General features: G+C 47.0%; 1 protein-coding gene across 1 annotated transcript in view; it reads left to right on the plus strand.

Annotated features, from left to right (window-relative positions):
* Nucleotides 1–14,067, plus strand: part of LOC135571547 (sporozoite surface protein 2-like) — a 39,188-nt gene extending 25,121 nt beyond the window's left edge. Inside the window, exons 2-3 of the mRNA XM_065018148.1 lie at nucleotides 12,819–13,383; nucleotides 13,948–14,067. Coding sequence (XP_064874220.1) covers nucleotides 12,819–13,383; nucleotides 13,948–14,067 — 685 coding nt within the window. The remainder of the gene's footprint in view (nucleotides 1–12,818; nucleotides 13,384–13,947) is intronic.
* Nucleotides 14,068–14,671: the final 604 nt, after the last annotated feature.

Raw genomic sequence — 14,671 nt, forward strand, 5'->3', positions numbered from 1 at the left:
CCAAAGCACAGCCCCCACACCACTAGAGGGATATCTTCAACCACCAACTTACCATCCTGAGACAAGGCTGAGTATAGCCCACAAAGATCTCTGCCATGGCACAACCCAAGGGGGGGGCGCCAACCCAGACAGGATGACCACATCAGTGAATCAACCCACTCAGGTGACGCACCCCTTCCAGGGACGGCATGAGAGAGCCCCAGTAAGCCAGTGACTCAGCCCCTGTAATAGGGTTAGAGGCAGAGAATCCCAGTGGAAAGAGGGGAACCGGCCAGGCAGAGACAGCAAGGGCGGTGCGTTGCTCCAGAGCCTTTCCGTTCACCTTCCCACTCTTGGGCCAGACTACACTCAATCATATGACCCACTGAAGAGATGAGTCTTCAGTAAAGACTTAAAGGTTGAGACCGAGTTTGCGTCTCTGACATGGGTAGGCAGACATAAAAATTCCATAAAAATTGAGCTCTATTGGAGAAAGCCCTGCCTCCAGCTGTTTGCTTAGAAATTCTAGGGACAATTGGGAGGCCTGCGTCTTGTGACCGTAGCGTACGTGTAGGTATGTACGGCAGGACCAAATCAGAGAGATAGGTAGGAGTAAGCCCATGTAATGCTTTGTAGGTTAGCTGTAAAACCTTGAACTCAGCCCTCGCTTTGACAGGAAGCCAGTGTAGAGAGGCTAGCACTGGAGTAATATGATACATTTTTTTGGTTCTAGTCAGCATTCTAGCAGCCGTATTTAGCACCAACTGAAGTTTATTTAGTGCTTTATCCGGGTAGCCGGAAAGTAGAGCATTGCAGTAGTCTAACCTAGAAGTGACAAAAGCATGGATTAATTTTTCTGCATCATTTTTGGCCAGAAAGTTTCTGATTTTTGCAATGTTACGTAGATGAAAAAAGCTGTCCTTGAAATGGTCTTGATATGTTCTTCAAAAGAGAGATCAGGGTCCAGAGTAACGCCGAGGTCCTTCACAGTTTTATTTGAGACGACTGTACAACCATTAAGATTAATTGTCAGATTCAACAGAAGATCTCTTTGTTTCTTGGGACCTAGAACAAGCATCTCTGTTTTGTCCGAGTTTAAAAGTAGAACGTTTGCAGCCATCCACTTCCTTATGTCTGAAACACATGCTTCTAGTAAGGGCAATTTTGGGGCTTCACCATGTTTCATTGAAATGTACAGCTGTGTGTCATCCGCATAGCAGTGAAAGTTAACATTTTGTTTTCGAATAACATCCCCAAGAGGTAAAATATGAGACAGGCTGGCGGGCAAGCATCTATGACTGATGAGACAGGCTGGCAGGCTGGCATCTCTGACTGATGAGACAGGCTGGCATCTATGACTGATGAGACAGGATGGCAGCTATGACTGATGAGACAGGCTGGCATCTATGACTGATGAGAAAGGCTGGCAGGCTGGCAGCTATGACTGAGACAGGCTGGCAGGCTGGCATCTATGACTGAGACAGGCTGGCAGGCTGGCATCTGTGACTGATGAGACAGGTTGGCATCTATGACTGAGACAGGCTGGCATCTATGACTGATGAGGCAGGCTGGCAGGCTGGCATCTATGACTGATGAGACAGGCTGGCAGGCTGGCATCTATGACTGATGAGACCGGCTGACAGGCTGGCATCTATGACTGGTGAGACGGGCTGGCATCTATGACTGAGACAGGCTGGCATCTATGACTGATGAGGTAGGCTGGCAGGCTGGCATCTATGACTGATGAGACAGGCTGGCAGGCTGGCATCTATGACTGATGAGACAGGCTGGCTGGCTGGCATCTATGACTGATGAGACAGGCTGGTAGGCTGGCATCTATGACTGATGAGACAGGCTGGCAGGATGGCATCTATGACTGATGAGACAGGCTGGCATCTATGACTGATGAGACAGGCTGGCAGGCTGGCATCTATGACTAATGAGACAGGCTGGCAGGCTGGCATCTATGACTGATGAGACAGGCTGGCATCTATGACTGATGAGACAGGCTGGCATCTATGACTGATGAGACAGCCTGGCAGGCTGGTATCTATGACTGATGAGACAGGCTGACAGCTATGACTGATGAGACAGGCTAGCATCTATGACTGATGAGACAGGCTGGCAGGCTGGCATCTATGTCTGATGAGACAGGCTGGCGGGCTGGCATCTATGACTGATGAGACAGGCTGGCAGGCTGGCATCTCTGACTGATGAGACAGGCTGGCAGGCTGGCATCTATGACTGATGAGACAGGCTGGCAGCTATGACTGATGAGACAGGCTGGCATCTATGACTGATGAGACAGGCTGGCAGGATGGCATCTATGACTGATGAGACAGGCTGGCATCTATGACTGATGAGACAGGCTGGCAGGCTGGCATCTATGACTAATGAGACAGGCTGGCAGGCTGGCATCTATGACTGATGAGACAGGCTGGCATCTATGACTGATGAGACAGCCTGGCAGGCTGGTATCTATGACTGATGAGACAGGCTGACAGCTATGACTGATGAGACAGGCTGGCATCTATGACTGATGAGACAGGCTGGCAGGCTGGCATCTATGTCTGATGAGACAGGCTGGCGGGCTGGCATCTATGACTGATGAGACAGGCTGGCAGGCTGGCATCTCTGACTGATGAGACAGGCTGGCAGGCTGGCATCTATGACTGATGAGACAGGCTGGCAGCTATGACTGATGAGACAGGCTGGCATCTGTGACTGATGAGAAAGGCTGGCAGGCTGGCATCTATGACTGATGGGACAGGTTGTTAGGCTGGCAGCTATGACTGATGAGGCAGGCTGGCAGGCTGGCACCTACAGCTAGGGATTTCATTTGGGAGACTGACTGATGAGAGGCTGGCAGGCTGACAGCTAACTGATGAGACAGGTTGTTAGGCTGGCAGCTATGACTGATGAGGCAGGCTGGCACCTACAGCTGGGGATTTTTTTGGGAGGCTGACTGATGAGACAGGCTAGCAGGCTGGCAACTACAGCTGGGGTTTCATTTGGGAGACTGACTGATGAGAGGCTGGCAGGCTGGCAACTACAGCTGGGGTTTCATTTGAGAGACCGACTGATGAGACAGACTGGCAGCTACAGCTGGGGTTTCATTTGAGAGACCGACTGATGAGACAGACTGGCAGCTACAGCTGGGGTTTCATTTGAGAGACCGACTGATGAGTTTGTCAATGTTTCAAATGGCACTCTATTCCCTATATAGTGCACTACTGACCAGAGCCCTATTCCCTATATAGTGCAATACTGACCAGAGCCCTATTCCCTATATAGTGCACTACTGACCAGAGCCCTATTCCCTATATAGTGCACTACTTTTGACCAGAGCCTAAAGTATAACCAGAGCCTGGGTAAAAGTAGTTAAATACAGGTGTCACGCCTTGGTCATTGTATTGTGTTTTCGTTATATGTTTGGTCAGGCCAGGGTGTGACATGGGTTTATATGTTGTGGTTCGTATTGGGGTTTTTGTATTTGGGATCGCGGCTGAGTAGGGGTGTTGTATAGGCTTGGCTGCCTGAGGCGGTTCTCAATCAGAGTCAGGTGATTCTCGTTGTCTCGGATTGGGAACCGTATTTAGGTAGCCTGGGTTTCACTTTGTATTTCGTGGGTGATTGTTCCTGTCTCTGTGTAGTTTCACCAGATAGGCTGTAATTAGGTTTCACGTTCCGTTTGCTGTTTTTGTATTTATAAGTTATTTCATGTGTCACTTTGTTCATTAAAGTCATGAGTAACCACTACGCTGCATTTCGGTCCGACTCTCTTTCAAACGAAGAACGCTGTTACAACAGGGGTGCAGCTTTGGTTTTAGAAGTGGGGAGGATGTATTTTTCTTTTTTTTTAAATATATGTTTTTATCCAGTCAGATGAACACTCTAAACAGCCTACCCGACCGCTCGGGGGCGTCCGCATGGTCCTAAAGCACACCGTTGCCATATTTTGTATCACATTCTAATTATAAAACTGGGTGGGACAAAAATGCAATTTCAGAATTGCATTTTTGCGTCCCCAGTGAAAGTTGTGCCCCTGGTGTAATATCTAGTGACTAGGGGGCCATGTGGAACACAGCCTGACTCATTTGTTTATTTGGCTTCACCAACTGAGGACAAATATAGTTTCTGGGCTTCTGTCCCTTCCTAAAACAACAACTTCCTACTACCCAGGATGCACTTCAAAGTGGCAGCAATGCCAGCCTCCAGCCCAGATGGGCATGTCTCTTAGGGGGTTTATCGATGGACTGTTCTGTCCTCACAAGGCCTGGCTGTGGCCAAACAACAGAATCTATGAAAGGTAAAAATACTCAGGAAAGAGTATGAGGAGCATCTTTATAAGGTTGGTGGTTCACTCTTTTGATCGTTTTCTCGTGTTTTTGTAAGACACACATGCATGCACACAACGCACACAGGAACAGGGGGATAACCTAGTCAGTTGTACAACGGAATGCCTTCAACTGAAACATTTACACATTTAACCCAACCCCTCTGAATCAGAGCGGTGCGGGGGGCTGCCTTAATTGACATCCACGTCTTCGGCGCCCGAGGAACAGTGGGTTAACTGCCTTGTTCAGGGGCAGAATGACAGATTTTTACCTTATCAGCTCAGAGATTTGATCCAGCAACCTTTCAGTTATTGGCCCAACGCCCCTATCCGCCAGGCTACCTGCCGCATGAATGCACACACACACACACACACACACACACACACACACACACACACACACACACACACACACACACACACACACACACACACACACACACACACACACACACACACACACACACACACACACACACACACACACACACACACACACACATTCAAAAGAGAGATCAGGGTCCAGAGTAACGCCGAGGTCCTTCACAGTTTTATTTGAGACGACTGTACAACCATTAAGATTAATTGTCAGATTCAACAGAATATCTCTTTGTTTCTTGGGACCTAGAACAAGCATCTCTGTTTTGTCCGAGTTTAATAGTAGAAAGTTTGCAGCCATCCACTTCCTTATGTCTGAAACACATGCTTCTAGCGAGGGCAATTTTGGGGCTTCACCATGTTTCATTGAAATGTACAGCTGTGTGTCATCCGCATAGCAGTGAAAGTTAACATTTTGTTTTCGAATAACATCCCCAAGAGGTAAAATATGAGACAGGCTGGCGGGCTAGCATCTATGACTGATGAGACAGGCTGGCAGGCTGGCATCTCTGACTGATGAGACAGGCTGGCATCTATGACTGATGAGACAGGATGGCAGCTATGACTGATGAGACAGGCTGGCATCTATGACTGATGAGAAAGGCTGGCAGGCTGGCAGCTATGACTGAGACAGGCTGGCAGGCTGGCATCTATGACTGAGACAGGCTGGCAGGCTGGCATCTGTGACTGATGAGACAGGTTGGCATCTATGACTGATGAGACAGGCTGGCATCTATGACTGATGAGAAAGGCTGGCAGGCTGGCAGCTATGACTGAGACAGGCTGGCAGGCTGGCATCTATGACTGAGGCAGGCTGGCAGGCTGGCATCTATGACTGATGAGACAGGCTGGCAGGCTGGCATCTATGACTGATGAGACCGGCTGACAGGCTGGCATCTATGACTGGTGAGACGGGCTGGCATCTATGACTGAGACAGGCTGGCAGGCTGGCATCTCTGACTGATGAGACAGGCTGGCATCTATGACTGATGAGACAGGATGGCAGCTATGACTGATGAGACAGGCTGGCATCTATGACTGATGAGAAAGATCTATGACTGATGAGAAAGGCTGGCAGGCTGGCAGCTATGACTGAGACAGGCTGGCAGGCTGGCATCTATGACTGAGGCAGGCTGGCAGGCTGGCATCTATGACTGATGAGACAGGCTGGCAGGCTGGCATCTATGACTGATGAGACGGGCGGCATCTATGACTGACAGGCTGGCATCTATGACTGGTGAGGCAGGCTGGCATCTATCTATGACTGAGACAGGCTGGCATCTATGACTGATGAGGCAGGCTGGCAGGCTGGCATCTATGACTGATGAGACAGGCTGGCAGGCTGGCATCTATGACTGATGAGACAGGCTGGCAGGCTGGCATCTATGACTGATGAGACAGGCTGGTAGGCTGGCATCTATGACTGATGAGACAGGCTGGCAGGATGGCATCTATGACTGATGAGACAGGCTGGAATCTATGACTGATGAGACAGCCTGGCAGGCTGGTATCTATGACTGATGAGACAGGCTGACAGCTATGACTGATGAGACAGGCTAGCATCTATGACTGATGAGACAGGCTGGCAGGCTGGCATCTATGTCTGATGAGACAGGCTGGCGGGCTGGCATCTATGACTGATGAGACAGGCTGGCAGGCTGGCATCTCTGACTGATGAGACAGGCTGGCAGGCTGGCATCTATGACTGATGAGACAGGCTGGCAGCTATGACTGATGAGACAGGCTGGCATCTATGACTGATGAGACAGGCTGGCAGGATGGCATCTATGACTGATGAGACAGGCTGGCATCTATGACTGATGAGACAGGCTGGCAGGCTGGCATCTATGACTAATGAGACAGGCTGGCAGGCTGGCATCTATGACTGATGAGACAGGCTGGCATCTATGACTGATGAGACAGCCTGGCAGGCTGGTATCTATGACTGATGAGACAGGCTGACAGCTATGACTGATGAGACAGGCTGGCATCTATGACTGATGAGACAGGCTGGCAGGCTGGCATCTATGTCTGATGAGACAGGCTGGCGGGCTGGCATCTATGACTGATGAGACAGGCTGGCAGGCTGGCATCTCTGACTGATGAGACAGGCTGGCAGGCTGGCATCTATGACTGATGAGACAGGCTGGCAGCTATGACTGATGAGACAGGCTGGCATCTGTGACTGATGAGAAAGGCTGGCAGGCTGGCATCTATGACTGATGGGTGTCATCCGCATAGCAGTGAAAGTTTACATTATGTTTTCGAATAACATCCCCAAGATGTAAAATATATAGTGAAAACAATAGTGGTCCTAAAACAGAACCTTGAGGAACACCGAAATTTACAGTTGATTTGTCAGAGGACAAACCATTCACAGAGACAAACTGATATCTTTCCGACAGATAAGATCTAAACCAGGCCAGAACATGTCCGTGTAGACCAATTTGGGTTTCCAATCTCTCCAAAAGAATGTGATGATCGATGGTATCAAAAGCAGCACTAAGGTCTAGGAGCACGAGGACAGATGCAGAGCCTCGGTCCGATGCCATTAAAATGTCATTTACCACCTTCACAAGTGCCGTCTCAGTGCTATGATGGGGTCTAAAACCAGACTGAAGCATTTCGTATACATAGTTTGTCTTCAGGAAGGCAGTGAGTTGCTGCGCAACAGCCTTCTCTAAAATTTTTGAGAGGAATGGAAGATTCGATATAGGCCGATAGTTTTTTATATTTTCTGGGTCAAGGTTTGGCTTTTTCAAGAGAGGCTTTATTACTGCCACTTTTAGTGAGTTTGGTACACATCCAGTGGATAGAGATGTTCAACATAGGAGGGCCAAGCACAGGAAGCAGCTCTTTCAGTAGTTTAGTTGGAATAGGGTCCAGTATGCAGCTTGAAGGTTTAGAGGCCATGATTATTTTCATCATTGTGTCAAGAGATATAGTACTAAAAGACTTGAGCGTCTCTCTTGATCCTAGGTCCTGGCAGAGTTGTGCAGACTCAGGACAACTGAGGTTTGGAGGAATACGCAGGTTTAAAGAGGAGTCCGTAATTTGCTTTCTAATAATCATAATCTTTTCCTCAAAGAAGTTCATGAATTTATCACTGCTAAAGTGAAAGTCATCCTCTCTTGGGGAATGCTGCTTTTTAGTTAGCTTTGCGACAGTAAGAAAAATAGGATGATTGAGCAGCAGTAAGGGCTCTTCGGTACTGCACGGTACCGTCCTTCCAAGCTAGTCGGAAGACTTCCAGTTTGGTGTGGCGCCATTTCCGTTCCAATTTTCTGGAAGCTTGCTTCAGAGCTCGGGTATTTTCTGTGTACCAGGGAGCTAGTTTCTTATGAGACATTTTTTTAGTTTTTAGGGGTGCAACTGCATCTAGGGTATTGCGCAAGGTTAAATTGAGATCCTCAGTTAGGTGGTTAACAGATTTTTGTCCTGTGGCGTCCTTGGGTAGGCAGAGGGAGTCTGGAAGGGCATCAAGGAATCTTTGTGTTGTCTGTGAATTTATAGCACGACTTTTGATGTTCCTTGGTTGGGGTCTGAGCAGATTATTTGTTGCAATTGCAAACGTAATAAAATGGTGGTCCGATAGTCCAGGATTATGAGGAAAAACATTAAGATCCACAACATTTATTCCATGGGACAAAACTAGGTCCAGCGTATGACTGTGACAGTGAGTGGGTCCAGAGACATGTTGGACAAAACCCACTGAGTCGATGATGGCTCCGAAAGCCTTTTGGAGTGGGTCTGTGGACTTTTCCATGTGAATATTAAAGTCACCAAAGATTAGAATATTATCTGCAATGACTACAAGGTCCGATAGGAATTCAGGGAACTCAGTGAGAAACGCTGTATATGGCCCAGGAGGCCTGTAAACAGTAGCTATAAAAAGTGATTGAGTAGGCTGCATAGATTTCATGACTAGAAGCTCAAAAGACGAAAACGTCATCATTTTTTTTTTTGTAAATTGAAATTTGCTATCGTAAATGTTAGCAACACCTCCGCCTTTGCGGGATGCACGGGGGATATGTTCACTAGTGTAGCCAGGAGGTGAGGCCTCATTTAACACAGTAAATTCATCAGGCTTAAGCCATGTTTCAGTCAGGCCAATCACATCAAGATTATGATCAGTGATTAGTTCATTGACTATAATTGCCTTTGAAGTAAGGGATCTAACATTAAGTAGCCCTATTTTGAGATGTGAGGTATCATGATCTCTTTCAGTAATGACAGGAATGGAGGTGGTCTTTATCCTAGTGAGATTGCTAAGGCGAACACCGCCATGTTTAGTTTTGCCCAACCTAGGTCGAGGCACAGACACGGTCTCTGTTCCTTAGTTATAGCTTGATTTAAATTTAAAGGCAATGCTCCTGTGTTATAGCTTGATTTAAATTTAAAGGCAATGTTCCTTAGTTATAGCTTGATTTAAATTTAAAGGCAATGTTCCTTAGTTATAGCTTGATTTAAACTTAAAGGCAATGTTCTTGATTTAAATTTAAAGGCAATGTTCCTTAGTTATAGCTTGATTTAAATTTAAAGGCAATGTTCCTTAGTTATAGCTTGATTTAAATTTAAAGGCAATGTTCCTTAGTTATAGCTTGATTTAAATTTAAAGGCAATGTTCCCGTGTTATAGCTTGATTTTAAATTTAAAGGCAATGTTCCTTAGTTATAGCTTGATTTAAATTTAAAGGCAATGTTCCCTTGTTATAGCTTGATTTAAATTTAAAGGCAATGTTCCTTAGTTATAGCTTGATTTAAATTTAAAGGCAATGTTCCTTAGTTATAGCTTGATTTAAATTTAAAGGCAATGTTCCACGTTATAGCTTGATTTAAATTTAAAGGCAATGTTCCTTAGTTATAGCTTGATTTGATTTAAAGGCAATGTTTCTTTTAAAGCTTGATTTAAATTTAAAGGCAATGTTCTTAGTTATAGCTTGATTTAAATTTAAAGGCAATGCTTGTGTTATAGCTTGATTTAAATTTAAAGCTTGCTTGATTTAAATTTAAGCTTGATTTAAATCTAAAGGCAATGTTCTTGATTTAAATTTAAAGGCAATGTTCCTTAGTTATAGCTTGATTTAAATTTAAAGGCAATGTTCCTTAGTTATAGCTTGATTTAAATTTAAAGGCAATGTTCCACGTTATAGCTTGATTTAAATTTAAAGGCAATGTTCCCGTGTTATAGCTTGATTTTAAATTTAAAGGCAATGTTCCTTAGTTATAGCTTGATTTAAATTTAAAGGCAATGTTCCTTAGGTATAGCTTGATTTAAATTCAAAGGCAATGTTCCTTAGTTATAGCTTGATTTAAATTTAAAGGCAATGTTCCTTAGTTATAGCTTGATTTAAATTTAAAGGCAATGTTCCCGTGTTATAGCTTGATTTAAATTTAAAGGCAATGTTCCTTAGTTATAGCTTGATTAAATTTAAAGGCAATGTTCCACGTTATAGCTTGATTTCAATTTAAAGGCAATGTTCCCATGTTATAGCTTGATTTAAATTTAAAGGCAATGTTCCTGTGTTATAGCTTGATTTAAATTTAAAGGCAATGTTCCTTAGTTATAGCTTGATTTAAATTTAAAGGCAATGTTCCCGTGTTATAGATTGATTTAAATTTAAAGGGATGATCCCGTGTTATAGCTTCATTTAAATTTAAAGGCAATGTTCCACGTTATAGCTTGATTTAAATTTAAAGGCAATGTTTCCATGTTATAGCTTCATTTAAATTTAAAGGCAATGTTCCTGTGATACGGATGTAGCCCTTTCTTGCAGTCAATGACCAAAATCATAATTGATAATTTATAATGTTCTTTCAACAAAACCAGATGAAAATCCGGTGTTTCTATGTCAAACGGTTATATGTTATATTTCAGTCCTCTCTGACGTACTGTATAAAACGTGTAATATTGGGATGCAAACTCCAAAGGTAATACATTTCAACTCTATACCTGACATGTTACAGGTGTCTTATTTTCTTAAGTCCATTTCCATGTGTGTATACGGGTGTATACTTTGGTTTCAAAGTAGATTTGTTTAAGACTACCAAGAATCACTCTGTGTGGACCCTGATTCAGCCCACTGCGGTAAAAGGTTCATCCATCCCTAAATACATTCACGTTACCAAATACCTGACAAAAACACACTGTTTTGCATTGAAGGTCTGCAGTAGTGTGTCATTTTAGAAGCTTGGTGAGATGGTGACATTGTTGGACAGATTGAGATTTAGATAGTGAATAGTGTTGGATATAGTTGGATATTATTCAATTGAAATTAGTTTCTTCAAACTACAGGAGATGGACAAAGTAGATTATGTATGGTTCTTGGTTTTAGACCATTTTAGAAAAAGTTTTGTCTTGAGTTTGTGTAATTTATTTCAATTTACCTTGCTAACTTTAGTAGAAAGTAGCTAGCTAGCTACCAGAGTGCAGTTTCCTCTACCAGAATGGCTAGCCAACGCTAACGACAATGTAGTGGATTTTTTGTTGAAGGACGCCTTTCATTGCCCACATCAGAATCAAGCTTCTGGGAAAAACCTGCATCGATCATGTAATGGATGAACGTCTGCGTATTCAAACTGTCAAAAACAACGAGGAGTTAAGAAGAAACAGGGAATGTAAGAGTTGGCTTTTAGGGGAATGAGAGGGAAAGTTCTGATAATAAGGGCTACTAGAAGGAGTTGCATAATGCACACAGGAATGCACACGCACACACACACACACACACACACACACACACACACACACACACACACACACACACACACACACACACACACACACACACACACACACACACACACACACACACACACACACACACACACACACACACACACACACACACTCTTCAAAGCATGAGATGGGGGTACATTAACCATTTCTCACTTCTTAGGATTATCAAAGACTTAAAAGAGATGCCAAATGAAACAATGATCACTGAGAGCACGGCCAGGTGTGACTTGTCCCCTATAAACTGGTTGTGTTTTAAACTCAAAGTAGACAGCCCTCGGCCCTAAACCCTCAGTCTTGAATGACGTTTCGTAACGATGTGCGTTGAGAGTCAGGAAGCAAGTTCAGGGAGTGAGTGTTTTAATAGAATGACTACAGTCACTACAGTTTGCATTGAATTGTGGGTCGTATCAACCCCGCAAGTGACGAAGTTGTTCACCCGCTCCCTCGAGCTAAATCGAGGGCTGAGGGGTCAACATTAGTGAATTGGACCTCCATTTAAGATGGCAATCAAACTGCATCCAGTTTCGACGGGGATTCTCCCAAGGGACAGTGGCTAGCGCGAGGGCTGAGGGGGTAAAAATAATGTGTTTGGACTGCAGCCACTGTCTCCTCTCCTCTTACACAGGACTCTCTTGTGGTCTAAAATAGCTCAGAAAGGCTGAGGCGAGGGCAGGCAGGGAGAGGCAGACAGGCAGAAAGACAGGCTGAGGCGAGGGCAGGCAGGGAGAGGCAGACAGGCAGGAAGACAGGCTGAGGCGAGGGCAGGCAGGGAGAGGCAGACAGGCAGGAAGACAGGCTGAGGCGAGGGCAGGCAGGGAGAGGCAGACAGGCAGGAAGACAGGCTGAGGCGAGGGCAGGCAGGGAGAGGCAGACAGGCAGGAAGACAGGCTGAGGCGAGGGCAGGCAGGGAGAGGCAGACAGGCAGGAAGACAGGCTGAGGCGAGGGCAGGCAGGGAGAGGCAGACAGGCAGCAAGACAGGCTGAGGCGAGGGCAGGCAGGGAGAGGCAGACAGGCAGGAAGACAGGCTGAGGCGAGGGCAGGCAGGGAGAGGCAGACAGGCAGCAAGACAGGCTGAGGCGAGGGCAGGCAGGGAGAGGCAGACAGGCAGGAAGACAGGCTGAGGCGAGGGCAGGCAGGGAGAGGCAGACAGGCAGCAAGACAGGCTGAGGCGAGGGCAGGCAGGGAGAGGCAGACAGGCAGGAAGACAGGCTGAGGCGAGGGCAGGCAGGGAGACAGGATGCCAGACAGGCAGGGCAGGCAGGCGGCCTCAGTTCAGTGATCAGCCAGCCTGTGTTTAATAAACAGCTTCATCTAGCTCTGTGGACGTCACTGCTGCTGCCACTCCACACAGATTAATGTCCTTTTTCATCCTCTTTAAGCCCTGAGCAGGAGCCCTGACCAGCCCATCCAGCCTCACAGGAGCCCTGACCAGCCCATCCAGCCTCACAGGAGCCCTGACCAGCCCATCCAGCCTCACAGGAGCCCTGACCAGCCCATCCAGCCTCACAGGAGCCCTGACCAGCCCATCCAGCCTCACAGGAGCCCTGACCAGCCCATCCAGCCTCACAGGAGCCCTGACCAGCCCATCCAGCCTCACAGGAGCCCTGACCAGCCCATCCAGCCTCACAGGAGCCCTGACCAGCCCATCCAGCCTCACAGGAACCCTGACCAGCCCAGCCAGCCTCACAGGAGCCCTGACAAGCCCAGCCAGCCTCACAGGAGCCCTGACCAGCGCAGCCAGCCTCACAGGAGCCCGGACCAGCCCAACCAGCCTCACAGGAGCCCTGACCAGCCCAACCAGCCTCACAGGAGCCCTGACCAGCCCATCCAGCCTCACAGGAGCCCTGACCAGCCCAGCCAGCCTCACAGGAGCCCTGACCAGCCCAGCCAGCCTCACAGGAGCCCTGACCAGCCCAGCCAGCCTCACAGGAACAGAGTGTACCTTGAGATTCCTGTGTCCCCCCCCCCGGCGGCCTCCCAGTGTCTCTCTTTCTACCTCCCTGCCTCCCTCCTTCTCCCTCCCTCCCCTCTTATCACCCCTTCATGATTAAACAAGCTGCAGCCTCGTCATATGTTTATCTAATCATATTCCTCCACTAACCCACAGAGCTGTACTTTCTCGGGATGACCAGCAAGGTTTTTTTCTCCCCGAGAGGTTTGTCGTCGTGGTGAAAGCTCTGCGTGCGGTTTGGGGTTCATGAGTGTCATGATGTAAAAAAGGTCTGTGTCCCAAATGGCACCCTTATACTCTTCATAGTGCACTACTTAGAGAGAGGTGGGATCCTTCGCTGCATGTAGGAAATTTGACATGGAAACCCTGCTATGATGGACATGTCACCAGATCCTAAGTCAGTGTTCTTTTCTGAGTGCACACCCTTTTCCCTAGATAGGGCACTACTTCTGACCAGAGTCCTATAGGCCCTGGTCGATAGTAGTGCACTATACCGGATAGTAAATAAGGTGACATTTGGGACACGACCTAGAAGTGCCTCTCTTGAGTCTCCTGAGTCTCTTCAAGGCTCACTGGGTGCAAGGTTTTCGCCAGCTCACCACTAACAGCAAGAGATGGGAGCCTGAGTTGCCTATGTGGGTAGATTATGGACAGTGTCCCATCCTGCTGAGGTCTCTGAGGCTCTGATGAGAGAAGAACAGCTCCGTACTTCAGAGGCTATCATTAGAGATCCAGTGGGTTCTGAGAGAGGACTGGCCTCTTCAGGACACACACACACACACACACACACACACACACACACACACACACACACACACACACACACACACACACACACACACACACACACACACACACAGATACAGAGATACAGATACACAGACACACACACACAGAGCTATACAGACACACACACAGACACACAGATATACACACACATACACACACACACATACACAGATACACAGACACACAGACACAGACACACACACACACACACACAGATACACAGACACAAACACATACGTACCCACACACTTACTCACACCCCTACACACTTTGTAACAGGACACACACCCCTTTACCTGGGTGTCTATACCATGGTTTACACAGCAGGTTTAAACCCAGTGACCCAGAGATCAGGACCTGCATTGGTTTAAACCCAGTGACCCAGAGATCAGGACCTGCATTGGTTTAAACCCAGTGACCCAGAGATCAGGACCTGCATTGGTTTAAACCCAGTGACCCAGAGATCAGGACCTGCATTGGTTTAAACCCAGTGACCTGATCT

This window comes from Oncorhynchus nerka, linkage group LG4 (assembly GCF_034236695.1).
Source record: "Oncorhynchus nerka isolate Pitt River linkage group LG4, Oner_Uvic_2.0, whole genome shotgun sequence".
NCBI lineage: Eukaryota > Metazoa > Chordata > Actinopteri > Salmoniformes > Salmonidae > Oncorhynchus > Oncorhynchus nerka.